The 18,864-nt window shown below is 48.1% G+C and overlaps 7 protein-coding genes across 7 annotated transcripts; 2 read left to right on the forward strand and 5 right to left on the reverse strand.

The window, feature by feature from the left end:
• Positions 1-1,349: 1,349 nt before the first annotated feature.
• Positions 1,350-3,743, forward strand: SSY5 (Ssy5p; the record flags this gene model as incomplete). Its single annotated transcript, XM_076686543.1, has 1 exon — positions 1,350-3,743. The coding sequence occupies one exon, from the start codon at positions 1,350-1,352 to the stop codon at positions 3,741-3,743; it is 2,394 nt and encodes a 797-aa protein (XP_076539258.1).
• Positions 3,744-4,031: 288 nt separating this feature from the next.
• RRP6 (exosome nuclease subunit RRP6) lies at positions 4,032-6,503 on the reverse strand (the record flags this gene model as incomplete). The annotated part of the gene is made up of 1 exon (XM_076686544.1): positions 4,032-6,503. The coding sequence occupies one exon, from the start codon at positions 6,501-6,503 to the stop codon at positions 4,032-4,034; it is 2,472 nt and encodes an 823-aa protein (XP_076539259.1).
• A 671-nt stretch (positions 6,504-7,174) lies between these two features.
• TRVA0_039S01266 (M24 family metallopeptidase) lies at positions 7,175-8,563 on the reverse strand (the record flags this gene model as incomplete). The annotated part of the gene is made up of 1 exon (XM_076686545.1): positions 7,175-8,563. The coding sequence occupies one exon, from the start codon at positions 8,561-8,563 to the stop codon at positions 7,175-7,177; it is 1,389 nt and encodes a 462-aa protein (XP_076539260.1).
• Positions 8,564-10,545: 1,982 nt separating this feature from the next.
• Positions 10,546-12,264, reverse strand: CPS1 (M20 family metallopeptidase; the record flags this gene model as incomplete). Its single annotated transcript, XM_076686546.1, has 1 exon — positions 10,546-12,264. One exon carries the CDS (start codon positions 12,262-12,264, stop codon positions 10,546-10,548), a length of 1,719 nt encoding a protein of 572 aa, XP_076539261.1.
• A 624-nt stretch (positions 12,265-12,888) lies between these two features.
• On the forward strand, positions 12,889-14,001 carry GLY1 (threonine aldolase family protein; the record flags this gene model as incomplete). The annotated part of the gene is made up of 1 exon (XM_076686547.1): positions 12,889-14,001. One exon carries the CDS (start codon positions 12,889-12,891, stop codon positions 13,999-14,001), a length of 1,113 nt encoding a protein of 370 aa, XP_076539262.1.
• Positions 14,002-14,215: 214 nt separating this feature from the next.
• On the reverse strand, positions 14,216-15,700 carry TRVA0_039S01332 (uncharacterized protein; the record flags this gene model as incomplete). The annotated part of the gene is made up of 1 exon (XM_076686548.1): positions 14,216-15,700. The coding sequence occupies one exon, from the start codon at positions 15,698-15,700 to the stop codon at positions 14,216-14,218; it is 1,485 nt and encodes a 494-aa protein (XP_076539263.1).
• An 810-nt stretch (positions 15,701-16,510) lies between these two features.
• Positions 16,511-18,064, reverse strand: TRVA0_039S01354 (MFS transporter; the record flags this gene model as incomplete). Its single annotated transcript, XM_076686549.1, has 1 exon — positions 16,511-18,064. One exon carries the CDS (start codon positions 18,062-18,064, stop codon positions 16,511-16,513), a length of 1,554 nt encoding a protein of 517 aa, XP_076539264.1.
• Positions 18,065-18,864: the final 800 nt, after the last annotated feature.

The raw sequence follows: 18,864 nt of genomic DNA on the forward strand, positions 1-18,864 counted from the left end.
ATTATTGCATTTTAATACTGACGACTTGTACAATATACTAAATGGCCTACGAATAGCAAACTCTAGCACCACTATTATTAATAGTATCAATTGGCACTGTCTTAGATTTGTTGGTTGCTATGATCTATTGGTACTTTAGAGGCCAATGGGTGGAGATTTTCATTAACCTATCTCTCTGTGGGGCAGGGTCGTATACCAACTATTTGCTCCTCTTTTGCTCTTCTTCTAACTGCCATCATTATTTAGTGTCAATTTTATACCGATATGTTCTATCTGGATTAGTTTTGCTCTTTGCATCTTCCTCTGTCCAACCGTGTTTTGCAAGTGTCAAATACTACAGGATACTTACTTGCACGGTAGCTGCACTGAACTAGCGGGTACCACGGTACTCTCCAATTCGGCACTTATACAACCTCAATCACATTATTCTTAGGATCAAAATCAAGAATTATTTATAATTTTACCGGTAATTCACAAACCGGGTATCCAAATGTATTTTTTTGTGTTACGAATTACCTAAATCAATTCATTCTTGCTCCTTTACGCTGTTATTGAATGTATGAAGTCAATTGTACTGATTATCAGCTCCCTTTCTTTATACAGAGACTCAAATTGGGATCATTATTATCTACAAGCATATTATACGGTAGAAGCACATTTTGGTTCCTGCTACTATTTTGGCAATTTATAAAAGCCATCCATTGTATTTTCTATCAAAACAGCATCTATTTTCATTACCGAGCATAGCAAATATTACCGGTACCGACTAACACCTATTTAACCTGATGCACGATAACTAGATAATATCGCACCGATGCCATAAAGGTGGCATAAAATTTCGCTAAAATATCATTTACCGCATTCGGTACCTTCTCTCTCATTTGAATTGCTGCGAAATACCAGTAGCCAAGATATTGTATTTCTTCAATCTACGAGCAGACTTCAAGCAGATTTTAGCAATGTTGACAACCAAGTACTAGAAGCATAATAATCCTGGAGAAAAGTCCGTTGCCTAGGGTGAAAGCGGATAATTAATCAAATGTCCATACAATGCCGCATCTCCCGTTTCAATAAAGTATTACCATCGATGTTCTCGAATATCTCCGTAAGAGCCCTCTTAGCAATTTGCCCATATAATTGTACTTCGACAATAATGTCGCACTTGTTGCCTTGGAACGACTAATGTCGCAATGTCGCCTCGATTGTGTTTCGCACGCCGTGCACAAAACGGCAGTGCCGTGCGTACGGCTGGGGCGCATCTCCGAGTGCCGTACGAAAGAGCCGTTCGAGAGCATCGCAATAAACGAAGAAAGAAGACGCCTGAGGCTTTCTAACCCCCCCAAATCAACATGTCACGAAAGTTCTGGAAGCTCCCTGGACCTTTCTCCAGCGAAGACAAGTCAAAGGACTCCAAAGAAGGCGAGGAAGACGAGCGTGCGTTTGGCAGCTACAGCGATACGCCGGGCCCTGCCGGTGGCTCCACCTCCAAATCCAGAGCCCAGTCGACAATAGAGAGCATCACGTCATCGAGCAACTCCTCCTACCAGTCCTCGCTATTCTCACGCAATGCGCCGTCGGCGGGAACCATGTCAACGGTCGAGTCTCGGCCTTCTAAGCTCGCTGGAGGGCTCGCCCAGACCGAAGAAGATCGGGCTTCCTCACAAAGAGCGGGCTCTATGTCCTCCGTTAACTCTTCGGGGAAGCTTATGAAGGTCGTAGATCTGCAGGAGATATCAGATGTGGACGATAACTTGTTATCCGACCTGCAGAGCGTGAGGTCGGGTAGCCTTTATAGCTTGCCGACATCATCAGTTCTGGGTTCTGCGGCTGCCTATTCGTCGAGCCCAATGCGTAGTAAAGGCAAGAGTAAAATGGAAGGGATGGCCTCATCTTCTTCATCAGTGCGATCTTCGTCTCCTCCGGCCTCACACCGAATGGTTGCTGACCAGAGGTCTGTACCTGAGGTTTTGCGGAGATTGTGCGAAGATCTGTTTTCAGTGATGGAAGAGGCTCACAATAGTAGAGGAGCACCTGATCTGGCGAGACTGGCTCTGGCCGTTCAGCAGCTTCTCAAGAACGCTAGTCGGCTTCCGTGCATGGGGAACGTCCAAAAAGGCGAGTTTTCAATTAATAGCGAGCCCTCTATAGCGCGGATTGTCAAGGTGTCGCTTCATTTCATTGACAATCTGCTGCAGACGCCCCAGGACCACCCTGCCAAAATGGCTATCCTCAAGCACTTATACGAGCTAGGAGTCAAACTGAGGCTCGTAGAGTCCACTCCGGGAACCGTTCCGTACCCGTGCAACTTCTCAGTGGGGGAACTCCCGGAGCTTCCTTCTCAGGAGCTGGTGGTATCTATTCTGGACAAGGTTGCCAACAACTCGGAAGAGTCGTTTGGCATCTCCGAGCAGGATGGAGCGTTCATTGCTCCGGTGCTGCGCGGTATTTCGCCCGAGTTCTCAGCCCTGTGTCTGACTTTTGGATTCCCCAACCCAGAGGCAGACCACTTTAGGGCTATTGCGGCGATGTACAAGGTGGCTCCAGATGTCCATGTCTACTGCCAGAAGAACCAGATTAAAGCCTGCAATGGCGCTCTAAAAGCTCCGTACCGGGAGCCTATAAACTCTAAAGCACCGCCTATGGCTATATCACTTGCCTCCCAGAGTGCTACGACGCTAAGCGGGACGCTCGGGGGCTATGTCTATCCGAAAGTGCGCAAGGATAACCCACTGTACGAACATTTTGGCAAGGCCACCTACGCCATGACTTGTGGTCACGTAGTGCTGTACAATAACCAGAATGCAGCAAACTCAGAGGTCCTGGTGCCCTCTCCCGTGCTCATAAAGTACTACCGTGATTCTCTGGTTAAAGAACAGGCCAGATACCCTGAGCGGAGCGAGGAGAGAAGGGTCTATCAGCGCGAAATAGCCTATCTCGACTCTAAATACCCACAGAATGGCAGCAGCTTGAACCAGCCGCAGCAGCCATTTGGCCAGATCGCCTGGGGTGAGCGTAAAGTCGTCAACGGGTCACTTTCGGACCTGGCCATTATCAAATGCGCTGGAGACCTCACCTGCCGTAACTACCTGGGTGACGATATTCAATTCTCTGAGTACGATCCGGCGCTCATGTTCGGCAATCTCTATGTCAAGCGGATTGTGCGTAAGATCCAGCCGGGCATGAGTGTATTCAAGTACGGAGCCACCTCAAAGTACACTAAGGGCAAGATCAATGGCCCAAGGATCGTGTACTGGGCAGATGGGCGTATTCAGACGAGTGAGTTCGTTGTAGCTGGAGCAGACTCTTCTCTGTTTGCGACAGGCGGAGATTCAGGATCGTGGCTCTACCAGAAGAGCGAGGACTATTACAGTGGTACGGAGAGCGAGGACCAGCAGGGGGATGCTGCTGTTTCGGCACTTTCGACGAAGCTCAGTAAACAGAGCCTGCATGATATAGAGAGCCCAACCAGTAGTGCAGCCAGCACTGTTCGTCACGGGGGAGTGCCTTCAATTGCTTCCAGTTCGTCTGGGCCGTGTCTCGGTGTTGTGGGTATGGTTCACTCTTATGACGGCGAGAAGAGAGAGTTTGGCTTGTTCACTTCGATTGATTCTATTCTTGAGAGGCTATACCAGGTCACTAACATTCGATGGGGCGTAGTCGGCGTCCCTGACGACGAAGACGAGGAGTCTCCGGCTGGGGGCAGCGATAGCAGCAGCGATTCCGGCCACAGCGACATAATGTAATATTTTTAGCATTTGGTTTTGTATTTATTTATTTGTATAATGATTTATGGATTAAGTTATCATTAGCTTTGAGGAAAATAGTTGACTATGAAGTTGCACACGACTCACCGCGAAGCGATGCCCCAAGGGGGGGGGAGGGTTCACTGGGTTCAATTGAGACCCCCTAGCTCCGCTTCGCGGAGATTACTTTGCCTAATTCAATTAAGCTCGTTCGACTCATCGCGAAGCGGTGCCCCAGAGGGCTTTCGGGGAGCATCTTTCGAATTGTGAATATATAATATGGCACGTCTATCGTTTGTAGGTCACGGACCGCCCGCCAGATGGACCACGTCGCTTTTTGGCTCCCTTTGGCCCCTCATCGGCATGAGAGTATGGGTTGAAGAACTTCTTCTTTTGCTTCTTCTTCCAGTCGTCCTTGCCCTTGTTGAGAACCGACGGTGCACTGGAATACTCAAATGCATTGAATGGAACCTCTGGCTCAGTCGAGTTTTCCTCCTCCTGCTGATCCTCGCCTCTGTCCTTCCTCTCAGCTTCCTCAATATCACGCGTTGTGATATTGTCAGTAGACTCGACAAACTTAAGCTTTCGTCTTTTCGCTTTTCTTCGCTGCTTGGAATTCAGAGACTCGTCCTTATCTTCAAACACTTCCTCTTCTTCCATGTCTGAACTCTTGCGCTTAGCAGAATCAGTGCTCTCCTCTTCACTAACCAATTCCTCCTCCTTCTCATCTTGCAGTTCAGACTCCGGCTCAGCCCCTTCCTTGGCTGACTGGAACTTATGTTGGACAGTCTCTTCATCACTCTCCTCGCTGCTGGTACCATATGGATCAGCACCCAATGGAGGCAGCGGAACGTACAGATTAAGCTCGTTGCGCACTTCGTCCTTGCGGTCGACAAACTCCGTTGTTAGCTCTGAGTCCTGGTCGATCTGATCCATTACCCTGCCGAACAGCTCAGAGTCCTGCTTGCTGATCTGCTTCATGGTCGATGCAATCAGCTTGCTGTTAAATAGATGCAAATTTTGTGAATTAGAAGCCTTGCGGTATTCCCGTTTGTACATTTCGAAGTTTTCCTCCAGCTTCTCATCGTCCGCGAATTGAGCACTAATGTCGTTATTGTGCTGCGTTTCGCTAATCCGCGTAACCTCAATGTCTACCGGCTTTTCCTTAGCCTGCTCTATAATCCTAGCAATCTCCTTAGCCGAGTTGCGGATAAACGGCGTGACGCCGTTGGATACACCCAGAACTGAGGCCACAGTGGTCGGCTGGTTGAACGACAATGCGGCCATATAGTGGTTAGGCATGATGTACCGCGGGCTCTCGTCGTTCTTTCGAGCCATTCTATCCCTCCACTGGAACAAGTCTCGCATGACTACCTCTTGGCTAGGCGTAACAGAATAGCCTACCAAAAGACTCTTCCATCCAGGCGGGTCAGACTTGCCGTACCCTGGAATTTCGTACCGCTTCTTGGCAAGGTCACGCGACTGATTTAGCACATCCTCCAGCTTACCCTGGTCGAGGAGTTCGTTACGAAGCACATCGAAAATGTAGAGCAGGAAATGGGTGTCTGCTCTAGCGTATGCCAGCATTTCCTCGGGAATTGGCCTTACTCGCCAATCGGCAAGCTGGTATTTCTTTGACGTCTTGAAGTTGGCGTAAGTTTCTAATAAATAAGAGAGGCTGCCCCGCTTGAGCCCCAGTGCTTTTGACGCAAAATGGGTGTCGAATAATGATACAATGTAGAGCCCAAAGTCTCGCTGGAGCCACATGATGTCCATAAAAGCACCGTGGAACACCTTGACAATCGCCGGGTTCGTAAATACCTTGTTGAGAGCCTCTAATTCCTCTCGCAGGGCGAGAGTATCCACAACCCAATCCTCATTTCGATTGCTGATTTGCATAAGGCATACGAATCCGTGGAAAGACCTGTAATCATGATGCTCCAAATCCACCGCTATCTCGGCAGACTTTTCCAGCTCAGATATCATGCGATCTAATGCCTCCTTGGTGTCAACATATTCAAAAGAAGTAGTTTTCCAGTCGTGGAACATTTCAGGCTCCTCATAGTCCATTTTAGGGTACATTTGGTTGATGATTTCGTACTCATAAGGCTGGGTGTAATGTGGTGGGGCCTGCTCAGGAACGGCGTCTCCATCCTCCTCTTCATCTTCGTCACTCACACTCAATACTCGATCCTGGACAAGCTTGACTGATTCTTCTAATGGAACCAGAGCATTTGGCTTAGAAGTCAACAATGGCTTGAACGGATCTTCCAATGAGTTGTTTACTGGCCGCTTAAACCTGACCTGAGGCTTATCGAGCGCTTTAGAGTGTGTTACAACCTTTTTATCGGGTCCAGAGCCTTCTTTGGCATCAAGGTACTGCATATTTCCTTTGGGGCCCGCTCCTGGTTCGCTGGTCTTGATCTCGATGCCAGCCTTGTTCTTCCCCGGCTTGAGCTGATCCAGTGCTATGTCGGTTTTCTCAAACAGACCGTCGAGGACACTGCTAATATCTCTCCAATTTTCGGTAATGGACTCGGTGTTTTCCAGCTCGTCGACTTCATCTTTATTCTGCGTCGAGACCTGGATGAGCCTGTTGGCCAGGTCCAGCAGTCGGTCACCACATGCTTGCGAGTTTCTTAGCAACCCGTCATCGAGGGTTTTAAAGAATCCGATATCCTGACCAGCCAGCTGAGACGACGTCCGAATCGTAGAAACGAGAGCCGAAAAGGCCTGCTTCTGCTCCTCTTCTAGCGCCATTTGTAGTCGTGTGCTTCGATAACAAAATCGCTGGGAAAAAAGTTTCGAAATTTTATCGGTGCGGCTGTTGCACGGCTGTGCATTTTTGATAACTGATTCACATTAACTACCATTAGTTACCTGAAAAAGAGTAAGCATAAACCAATATAAACTTACCCTGATTGTAATAACAATTTATAGCCAGTAGGTAGATTTGTGTTTTACAATTCCTCGAAGCAGAGCCTCAGGGGTTTAGAGGGACTGATCCCGCCAAGTAGTGTTGGATTTTGCAAGGGGGTTCCAACGACGTACGTTTGAGTTGGGAGTTTGTACAGGGCGTAACGGATGTTTGTCACAGGCTTTTCGCGGGACTTTGTAACAGGCTGTAACGGGAGTTTGCAACGGCATTTGTACTTCCAGATCTTGATTAGCATTGGGGGCGCGAAATGACTATCAACCAGTAATGGTATCTACTGTACCGATATTGGTATTGTAGCAATTCGATTATAGATAGAATAGACAGCTCTTATGGCACTGTCTGTATTTCACGAATTCTAATGCATTTAAGTCCAACGAGATGTGGATCTAACTAATCTGAAAACAATTTATATAACTTCATATTCTCTATTTATTTTTTAGAATATGGTATAACTCATCCAATAATTGGACCTCAATTTCGTATAGCGAGTCAATTAAGCACTCTGGGTTGGGTCGCCCAAAGCCGCAGCCGGCTGGTAGTCGCTGAAATCGTATTCAACGTCATAGTCCTCCTCGTCAATCTCGCCATCAGAGAGTTCAACATCCTGGATGTGCTCCCCCTCGTCTTCCTCCTCCTCAGTGAAGCCATACTCCTCCTTTCGAATCTTCTTCCAGGCGGCAATGGTCTGTCGTCGGGTGAGGTAGAAAGGCAACTTGGACAGAGAAACACAGCCGTTCTCAGTAACCTCAACGGTCTGGCCGAGAGAACTGGCAGTGTCGGTAGCCTTGTCCATCAAGATGATGTGAATAAAGAAGACCATGCCCTTCTTGGCAATGACATCCTGGCCCCGGACAAACATTGGGAAGTCCATCCAGGTTGGGGAGAAAGTAGCACCCATGCTGTAACCGCAGGAGTTGAATCGTTGGTCTCGGAAGCCATTCTCATCGGCGACTCGGGCATAGGCCTCAAACACGTCGCCAATTGGTCGACCTGGCTTGAGGGCCTCCATGCAGGCTGCCATCTGGAGCTTGTTGACCTCATGCATTTGTCGGGCAAGCTGGGTAATACCGCCAATTGGCATGGTTCGCATCAAGCAGGCATGGTAGTGCTTGTATGCAGCAGCGTGCTCGAGCGTGAGCTGTCGGTCAATCTTGTCCTTACCAGTAGAGTACCGGGTAAGAACGGCCTTGTTGCCAGAGACGAGAATGTTCTCGTTAGCTGGGTCGTCGCCACCACCCTCATAGACAGTGCCTATGAGCTCTCGCCACAGGTCACCCTCGTATGCGCCTGGCTTGGCGAGCTTGAGGGTTCGGACCAAAGAGAAGTCGGCAAGGTAGGCTGCCTTTCGCACCTTTCGCATCTCTGCCTCGGACTTGACGATTCGCAGCTCTCGCGTGAACAGATCGCTGTAATCAACCAAGGTGCAGATATCCTTGACAGCCTCCTGCAACAATAGACCGGTTCGGTGGGAAAGGGATGTAGAATCCGGCTCATAGCCAATTCGCTTGGATGGCGAATCAATTCCAAAGTCCTTGAGCACCTTTGGCACCATGGAGACCGGGTTGCTCTTGGCTTCATCCGATCGGATAATGACGTCCTTCTGTTCCAAGATGGATGTGTAAAGAGCTTGTCTCAAATCCGGGATTCGGGTAATGAGCTTCATGGAGCCATCTTTGTGGAAGTACATGGCCTGGAAGAAGACGTAACCAAACGTGTCGAACCCAGTGAAGTAATACAGGGACTCCTGCTTGGTCATCAAGAAACCATCAAGGTTCTCTCGCTTCATGAGCTCCAGGGCCCGGTTTCGTCGGTCCTTGAACTCCTGCTCGGAGAAGTAGAGCGCCTTCTTGAATGGCTGGGCCTTCTTGACGGTGGTAACCATTTGCTGCTTTGATTGAGAAAATCTGTCCAAGTGAGATGTGAAATTGGAGGATGGTGAAACTAAAACTAACAATAGACTCCGGGGTTTTTATAATCATTCTTATCGTAGTCTTTGCGGAGTTGTTCATCCCCTCGTTTGCTTCGCATCAACTGAGGCATTTCTCAAATACCACCCTCTTGAAACGGGAAATATTTCCGCAGCAGTTTGTCAATCAACAGGCATTCCAATTGCAGCTTTCACGATTTTGTCTCTCCAGAGTTACTCCAGATTCTAAGTGAACGGCAAAAAGAAATATTGGCGAAACCAAAAGAAAAGCATGCGGCGTGGCGAGAGCCTCTGCTATATCTTTTGTTTTTCATGAGCGCTTTTAAGAAGCCATCGACAATGCAGCCACTTGAATCGTGTTACACGTAAGACTATCGGCGCATAGTGTTTCTCCTCTAACCCTTTGCCGTTACGCGGGGATGCTATCTTAGCTATCTATCTACAGGTCCCTGTAGCAGCAGCAAGCCGATAATTGAATACGCAGACGGAAGGAGCGCATATGATCTTCAAATGATGATGAGGGTGATGAGGCAGATTTGCGGATTTACATCAGACATGGAGTTATTACTTGTATTCTCTTTCCGGTGATTTCGGCGAGCCTGGTGCTCAGGCCGCATAAAGCCACTGCCTTGAGCAAGTCTTCTAGGCCTTAGTATGACGATGGTAGTACCGATTTCGTACAATTATGTACGTAAAAGGAATTTCACTCCACAAAGGACATACGGAGGTATGTGGTTAATAGGCTGGAACGTGGCAACGCAAAGTGGAGTCGTCCAAATTAGCCGGGCGAGTACGGTGATTGACAGCATATAATGAATTCCTCCGGGCGAGAACGGTGATTGACAACTGAGACTTCCTCAATCGCCAGTGGATGGCTGCTGCTACCTCATGTCGAAAAAACTAGTGTACATGTTTTCATACGAGAGGGCCCCACACACCTTAGACAAATGGATCTCGTACCGTCAGCGGGGCCAGACACATCCCACTGGAAGAGATTGCCGATCAGACATGCATCTTATCACTCATGTGTATCGTGAGGTTCACCAAATATACCCGGGCGAAGACGGTGATTGACAAAAGGTGAGCGCAATTCCTCCGGGCGACATCGGTGATTGACAACTAAGACTTCCTTTAACTGCTAGCAAAGCAACGCAAGGCATGGCAAAGCCTGATTCCCTGCTGCACCGCTCAGGACCCATGCCTTTGCTATCGGAACATCTTATCTATACGTTCCACTGCTCATCAAAGTGCCACATAATTGATACTAAATTACAGCACAGTAGATTAATAGTGTAATGCCTTCGTTTAGACGAGATGGGCGATCGATCAGGTCTGCGTCCTGCACCGCCGTACAAACCTCGCCCACAATAATTGTCGGTATAGGACAAGCTGTCTCGCGAGGGAGACAGGAGGGGTTGAGCGACTCTCCACTGATTGACAACTGAGACTCCCACAATAAGAAGAGCGGCATGTCTGGGGACCTCCGTTACAATGTCCCAGACCTATACATTGTCCCAGACATTGCACCAGGGGTCATCGCACATCCCCCACCGCTATGAGGAGGCGAAGACACAAGCTACAAGCTCAGCAGACACGTAATTTATTTCTTCTCCGCTCCAAATATGTAAGATTATTTACTAATGGTATTGCCATTATTGGTAGGTAGTCTCATTAGTAATTAAGTTGCATGCTGCATTGAGCAGCCGTATTTCGGGCGGCGGGAAGAGGGGTCACTTCAACCTAGTGGCATCTAGGCTCTGGGATATCAAAAATTTTCGAGTACCGGGGTAATAGTGTTGTGTAGACTGAATGGATTTTGGCCAAAAATAGATCCTCTAATAGAATCGGAACGGTCAATGAGCGTTACACCGAAAAGGTGTGATACCTGTAAAATTGTATTTTCTTTCATTGTATTGAATTAAGTTAGTCTAATTGAGTTAAACTACATCGTCAGCATTGAGGATCAAAGTAGCAAAAAACAATGGCTCTCTGACAAATTCGTCCGCTCGGATGAATTCGTCAGTCGTATGGGCGCGATTAAGGTTCTGGACGAGATGGATTGGAGTGAACCGATAGATGTTCTTCGTAACGTTCCAGAAGAACTTGGTATCAGTGTTCGCTGGCATCAAGTACGGAGTAACAATCAACTCTTCGTCATTCTCCATAGGCTTGAGCGTGTTCTTGATTGTACCAGAGAGGATTCGGAAGGACTCCGAGTTCACTGGAGATACAGGGGCCGGCTCCAATGCGTCTATACCGACTAGAGTGACTTTGTGAATATCAGTCGAGTCACGATTTGAATAGAACCCTTCAAACGTCATACCGTGCTTTTCGGCAATTGGCCGGATCATCTCTTCGTAGTGCTTTTCGACCTGAGCTACTGAAGTCTCAACAGAAAGACGCAAGTTTATCATTGCCGAAACAGCTTCAGGGATTGCATTGATTTTCACGCCGCCGTTGATCTTTCCTACTGATTGACTGGTTCTGAAATAGTATCGCAAATCATCCAATAACCGAGCCAGCTGCAGCTCTGCATTTGGGTCCCCCTGAGCCACTTTGGAGAGCTCTTTTCGCACGTCGGATGGGTAGCTCGACTCTGGGGCGTGGACTGCAGCACATTCCAAAAATCCGAACATTGGGTTCTGAGTAGTCACTCTTCCCGGGAATGGATTGTTCTCAATGGTCTGGATGATCTCAGCCATGATGCCAATGGTATTGTGATCCGGAGGATTGGACGCATGGCCACCAGTAGAAGTGACATTAATGCCAACATCAAGGTAGCCTTTTTCTGCCACACTGACCATAGCAAATGATTGGTCAAATTCTCGCTGGAGGCCCACAGAGCCTTCGTCCATGATAAGATAAACACCATCATCACCGTACTTGTTGTGGAGAAATTGAGAGATTGGTCTACCGCAGTTCTCACCGCTGATTTCTTCGTCGCAGCCGAATGCCAGAATAACAGACCGCTTAGGCTGGAATCCACTCTTAATCAAAAGGTCGACGCTTTCAATGATAGAAATGAGATACCCCTTGTCGTCAGTAGCGCCTCGTCCCCAGATAATTTCTCCATCGTAGAAACCTTCATAGGGAGGGTGTGTCCAATCGTCAACAGTCTCTGTGAGCACAGGGACAACGTCTTGGTGGGCCAGCATCAAAATCGGCTTGGCCTCCGGTACGCTTCCCTGCCAGGTCAAAATGAGGCCGTGGGTGTTGGCATGGTCAAGCTTCACAGTGTTAAAGACCTGAGGGTACATAACCTTGATGTAGTCCTCAATCTTATAGAACACATCCCAGCGTTCATCTTCACCAATAACACCGAGATCATCGTAACTCTCAGATGGGATCTGGATGATTCCAGAGAGCTTGCTAATGATCTCTTCGCGGTACTCGTGAGACTCGACTTTGTCCTTGACGAACTGTTCAACCTTCTTGTTCTTCGGCGACAATTTTGGCTGCTGCCGACATACACCAAGCTGCGAATTTGGAGCGTACTGGGCCAATCCTGAATGAGACCATGGCAAGATGTCTGCGATCAGCAATTTCAACCGCGTGTCTACCACTGTCAATATGATAGATATCAAGGTAAAGGCAATGGCTCCACGAAGCACAAGACCATGAACTCCGGCCTGTTTCTGAGCAGAATCCTGAACCATAATTTTTGTTGATGAGGAATTGCCATTGTATCTGACTTTTTAAAAGAGAATGATAGCAGCAAGAGGGAGATCAAATCAGACAACGTTTGCTTTTTTACCACCATCCCACGCTTGTATCTCACCTAAGACACCATTGACTCAAAATATAAGTCATCCCCGCAGGACCCCACATAAAGCGTTCCTTTTAACGCAACACTGTCTCAGGCACTGGAACTTTTTGCTTTTGGATGCTTCAGATACGTCCGCTCGGACTTCCGACGGCTATACAGCCTCGCCATGGGGTTATCGCCGCCGTTTAAGCAGGAGTTACGTATTCAAATGGCGTTCAAATGTCTTCCGCGAAAGGAGAACCACGAGAGGAGGTCCGGAGTCGTGGAGCTGAATTTTTTTCTTTTGGGTTTGTAGCCTCGTAGTTCCCGTATTTGTCAATCCATTAACCCGGTTCGTGAACTCTGGGACTTTCCAATTGAACTGCAGCCAGCGATGTAGCTTCTCCGCATATCGGATATTCCACGAATAGCCTGCCGGAACTGCTTCCATATACCAACACCCTTTTTTTTTGAATATCCCCTGTATATATAAAAATCCAGGGTGTGAATAATGTCCCACGATATCTCCATCAAGATGACCAAATCTACCATCTCTCGAGCATCCAACGATTTCCGAAGTGACACCTTCACGACCCCAACCCCTTCCATGCTGGAGGCCATGGTGAACGCTTCGTTCGGAGACGACGTCTACCAGGAGGACGAAACCACTAATGAGTTCCATCGTGAAATTGCCCGGCTAACTGGCAAAGAGGACGCCCTCTTCATGCTCTCGGGTACTATGGGCAACCAGATCGGTGTACGGGTGCACCTTACCATGCCTCCACACTCTGTTCTCTGTGACTATCGGGGCCACGTCTATGCTGAGGAGGGATCTGGTCTTGCTATTCTCTCTCAGGCCATGGTGACCCCGGTTCACCCTGCCAATGGTATCTATATGACTCTCGAGGATGTGAAGAAGTATGTGACTCTTGGGGATGACATTCACACCGCTCCAACGAAGGTCATTTCGCTCGAGCTCACCATTGGAGGCGTGCTGACTCCAATGGAAGAGATTGAGAAAATTTCGAAGTTTGCCCATGAAAATGGAATCATGGTCCACTGCGACGGCGCCCGGCTCTGGAACGCCTCGGCAGCTTCTGGACACAGTCTGGCTGACTATTGCAAGCACTTTGACACTGTGTCTATGTGCGTCTCCAAGGGCCTTGGGGCTCCAATTGGCGGCGTTCTGGCAGGTACTAAGGAAAATATTAATCGGGCCAGATGGCTGCGAAAGCAGCAGGGTGGTGGCATCCGACAAGCTGGTCTGCTGACCGCGGCTGCACTGGTGGCCGTGAGGGAGGTGTGGCCAACTATGAAAGAGACTCACGAAAGGACCAAGAAGTTGGAGCGTGATCTTAAGGAAATGGGTGTGGTGCCACAAATCCCCGTGGACACGAACTTCTACTTCATAGATGCTGGACGGTCTAAACTGGATATGGACGTTCTGCTGGAGCAGTGTGAAAAGTACAACGTTAGGCTGCAGGACGAACGAATTTCGATGCATCACCAGATTTCCGATGAGGCTGTTGAGAACCTCAAGGCTGCAATCGGTGAGGCAGTGAAGCTGTCGAAGGACCTGCCAGCTGATCGGGTAGCTAGCAAGACTGCTGGCTACGGAAGCACCGCTAAGATGAACGAGTGGAGTTGATTTTGAGCGTTACATACTGGTAGAAATAAACACGAAATTCTTGTTGGAAAATCCCAATTAACTAAAAAGTTCGTAACTTTTCAAATTCCTGAAGGCGTACAGAGGCCTTACTTAGTGTTGATGGTGTTCAGTTCCTTTTTTGTCGATGATTTTTATCGGAATTAATTATAGCAATAAACTCTAATTTTATAATGCTAGAATTCATATTTCGATTCTATTTCCTAACATCCTCCCATGCATGTAAGGACCGCTCTCTGAATGCGTAAACAAACAATCCAAAGGCAACGAAGTGGCCCAAGATTTTAGAGGCCAAGCCGACATACGCATTCCACACGCCCCGGTCCATTGACCAAGGATTGACAAAACCGTTGTAGAGGAAAGAAAGAGTAGTAGTCGCGTCCATTACAGCACCCAACTTCCGGCTGGCATGCTCTGGGGCTGATTTGGACACAAGCGATGGCGGAACTCCCAGGCACACGAGGTGGATGAGCACAGACAGCACAAGCAAAGCGCGTGTCACGGTCACATCATCGTATGAAATGAATTGGTTTAGGCTGTAGCCGCGAACAAACACAGTTCCTAATACGCCAATAATAGTGATGCTCAGGCTTAGCGCAGAAAGTCGATTCTTCGAAATCGACGGGGAGAGCAACTTCATGGCAATGCTGACCACATTGTACGTGAAAAGAGCTCCATTGATGCAGATCTGCTGGGCAGTACCGCCAAGACCATACTGTAAATCCAGAGTCTCGCCAACTGCACCTATAAGCATACCGTTGCCGAAATGAACGCAGCAGAATGGCACCAGCGCAGACAACATGACCAGCCAATACGACGACTTCGAACGCGCCAAAGATCTCAGTTTGGATGCCTTTCGCTGATTATCAACAGCAATTTGTGCAATTTCATAGTCAACTAGTGACTCATGAGGAGCAGAGTCTCCCACATGGAAGTCTTTGATGATTTTCCTGCAGGTTTCTAAGTCTCCCTTTGCCACCAGCGACTTGATTGACGGAGCGAACCCGCTTAACAGGGCAAACACTTGAATAACTGGCAGGATGATTTGATAGGCTGACGGGACTCTCCAGTACAGAGAGTCCTCTCTCTCGTAAGTAATGGCATTGCCTAGAACCGCCCCAAAAGCCCACAATGCACCATAGACCATTCCCACGATTTCCTTATGACTTGGGAAAGCCAATTCGCTGACGAGAGCAGACGAAGAATTGTCTGCCAAGTACGCACCAAGTCCACAGAGAAATCTCGAAGCGGTGAACGTCCAGAAATCAGAACAAGAAGCCTGTAATAGTCCACCCAAAATTATGATGAGGTTTCCTCCGATAATAGTTTTATTTCGGTCTCGCTGCGCTATCTGCTCGGAAAGCGCCCACTTGACTAGGAAAATCCCCGTCAGAGCGCCAAATCCAAGAGCAGATCCCACCAGGTTCATTTTCACTATGCTTAGCTCTCCAAAGTCATTTTTCCACTGCGGCGACAGCAACACAATGTTCGCGACACCGAGGGTGTACCCATTGGTCACCGACGCCAACAGGAGCACCGCAATCGACAGATTCAGCCGGAACAAGTGAGGGACTCTGTACCAAATCCGATCAAATTTGGGGATATTTTTCTCATCGTTGATGGGGACTGCATTAGCTGTCAATTTCTTCGTCCGGTTAGCGACCGCCGTAGTGAGAGTCATGATCCAGCTGGGCCAGATCAAGCCAAATAAACAACTGCTTTAAAGTATGAAGGAGTCGCCATTTCAATCTGCTTATATCTGTGGCTTCCTTTCTGCGGGGGTGTGGTGGTGGGGTCTCATTACTGTGCTGTCACACTAAAAAAATGTTACACCGGCGAAAAATGCGGGATGACTGATAGGCCAGACCCATAAAGCATAGTAGTACCGGTGTAGGCGGGAAAATTTCTGTAAGTAGAAGATAGGCTGCTAGCAAGAGAGGGGACCGGAATACTCAGGAAGATTGAGGAGAAAGATTCTAGCTAGGAAGGTGGAGATAAATCTGCCTTTCACCCGAATTCTCATTCATTAGGTGTTTAAAGTGCGTGGTCATGATCTGGACTCAACGGTTGGTGAGCTTGTCTTCTTTCCGATGTTTCTTAGCACGGGCATAATTACAAAAATAGATATCAATAAATTCTTTGGATACACTGTTTTCATCAGTTGCTCATGGTGCAATCGTCACACACAAAAATTACGAAATGTTAGTACGGTATCGCACATCAAATGGACAGCATGGTTTGATAGATGATCCATTTTATTTTAATCCTTGACACAAGTCCAAAAAGGTTGTACCAAAGAACTTTTGCAGATTTGATCATTCTAAAAATTATAATCATTCTTATCATTCATTTCTTCAATTCAAATGATCTTTCTATTCCTTCAATTGATTTGTGAAGGCATCACGGCATGGCATTTCGTGAAGTCTACACTTCTGCTCAAAATTAGACAATTGATAAAAAACAAGCCCATAATTCATAAAATAATAAAAATTTACATAGAGTTCTTTCCCTTCACCTCGAATGGGAAGATCAGGCCAATGATAGCCAGCACACCAAAGCACGACGCCATGACATAGATTGGCACTGCACTGGCGGCATTACCATAATATGCAATGACAGGCGCAATGGCACTCATGATTCGGCCACAGCTGACCGCCAAACCATTACCCGTAGATCGATGGTTGGATGGCATAACCTCGGGCGTGTATGCATACAAAGTACCGTAGTACATGTTAAGGAAAGTGTTAGTAGCAAAATTGAAGCCCAGGTTGGCAGCGGGCGTCTTAACTGCGGTATATGCAAACATGAATGTCATCGTTAGTGCAGCTCCGGTGAAGAGCGTTCCTCGCCGAGTCCAGTAGATGGCCAAAGGAGTTGCCAAGCACGGGCCGATGATTGCACCAGTGGTCACGACCAAGTTGTCTCTGAACGTGGTCTTAAGCGATCCGTCTCCGAGCTTAGCACCTCGGGTCTGGAGGAAGGTTGGCAGGAAAGCACTGAACAGAGAGAAACACAGGCCGATAAGTGCCCAAGAGAGCATGTTAAGAACCATCGAGTACGCCAACTTCTTGGTAGCAAACAGTCCCTTGGCATTCTTGCCGAACGAAACAAGGGCGCTCGCTGGGTTGAGCATTTGGAAGAACGACTTATGCGAGTTATCATTCTTGATAGTGCCCAGGGCTCGTAGCTGGTTCAGGGTGAGTGGGTTGACTCGGTTGCCTGAGGCAGCGATCTTGTTCAAGGTCTCAATGACCCGCTCATCCTTACCGTTGGCGAGATCGTACTTTGGACTCTCGCACATTCGGATGACGAACACTCGCAGCAAGGCAGCAATCAACACAGCTCCGCCACTGACGATGTAAACATATCTCCAACCCATGTTATCGGCTCGGGTGCACCCTTCAGCGGTTGCACAGCTGTGGGATGGAAGCAGAGCATAGGCAGCACCAGTAGGAATCATTTGGCCGAGACCCCACCACATAGCCATGAAGGTGAGCATCCACTGCTTGCTGTAGGGCAGGAACTCGAGAAAAGTGACAGAGTCAAGTACCAGATTGCCGCCAGCGCCAAAGTACGAAAGACCGCCAAGTGTACAAACGGCCGCATAGCTCATGCCGCCAGCTGTAGCCATGGCGAAGATTGCAGTAATAAACAGGGTAGTGTGGAACGCGAGCCTTCGACCGATGACATCAGAGATGAATCCCCAGAACAGGGCACCGATGAGCAGGCCGATGTAATCGACCGTGACAACAGTGGCAAAGGTCTTGTTGAACTCCTTATTGATCTGTGCCTGCGCAACGGAATGCATCAGAGTCAAAAGCGAGTCGGCGGCATAACCCATACCATTTAGACAGAATAGCTTGAAGTGATATGGAGTGAACCCAATTTCATTAAGGGCTTCGTTCACCAAGAACATCTTCTTGGTAAGAACGTCGTCGTCCAGCTGGTAGAGTGCGTGCTGGACCTCTTTCTCGAGGACTACACCTTCGGCTACTTCAGCCTCGGGCATAACCTCAATTTCTACCTTGGCGGGGAGTGAGGACATTGCTATTCAGGGAGTATACAGATGATGGTAAAAAAATGAGAAAAACGAGCAGGAATCCATATCTCTTATAAATCTTCTCGAAAGCCCCCCAGTACACCGCCATTTGGCGTGTAGTCGAGGACGTGGAGGGCTAAACCCCACACTTTCTTTTTCACGGGTGAGGAAAAGCAATATGATTCATCTGCTGCAAGGTAGTCGAGACAATGTAGAGGCCTGCATCACGATAAGTGGGAGAGGTGGGGTCAGTTGTCTGTGCCCCTCAGTAATGACGTCGATCAGCAGTCTTACTGTTCTACTACTGTAGTGCCGTGCATCATTTACCTTCGAGGGGATGAACGTTGAATGAAAGTGTTTAGCAAATTGGATATGGTCTAACGAATATATGAAATGTGGAGAAAAACCGATGGCTATGTCCGTTCACCCGGGCGATGATCATTCATCGTCTCTTTTGATCTAGTCTATCGTGGAAAGTATTCCTTGAGTATGTCTGGCTGGTTTCTTCACTCACTCCTCAAGTGTGACTTTGCAGTTGGTCTCCTGTTTTGTTTCGTATGGAGACGGGAGGTCTTCGGAGCGGGTTAGATGGTGCTCTACGGAGATGGCTAATACAGAAGGCGGTCTTATCTGTGTGTTACATATGTGGCCGCATGATACCAACGCGATTCCCCGTTGAACCTAGGAGTGATGCACGTTGTGAGGGTTATTTAGTGGCACAGATATGAGGGTTATCTTAGCGCATTAAGTTACTAGTGCCATAGGTTTGACTGACAAGCTGGGCTCGTGAAGTTTGCTTGAGTAGA

Source organism: Trichomonascus vanleenenianus (assembly GCF_965637985.1).
Source record: "Trichomonascus vanleenenianus strain CLIB 3782 genome assembly, contig: TRVA0_039S, whole genome shotgun sequence".
Taxonomy (NCBI): Eukaryota; Fungi; Ascomycota; class Dipodascomycetes; order Dipodascales; family Trichomonascaceae; genus Blastobotrys; species Blastobotrys vanleenenianus.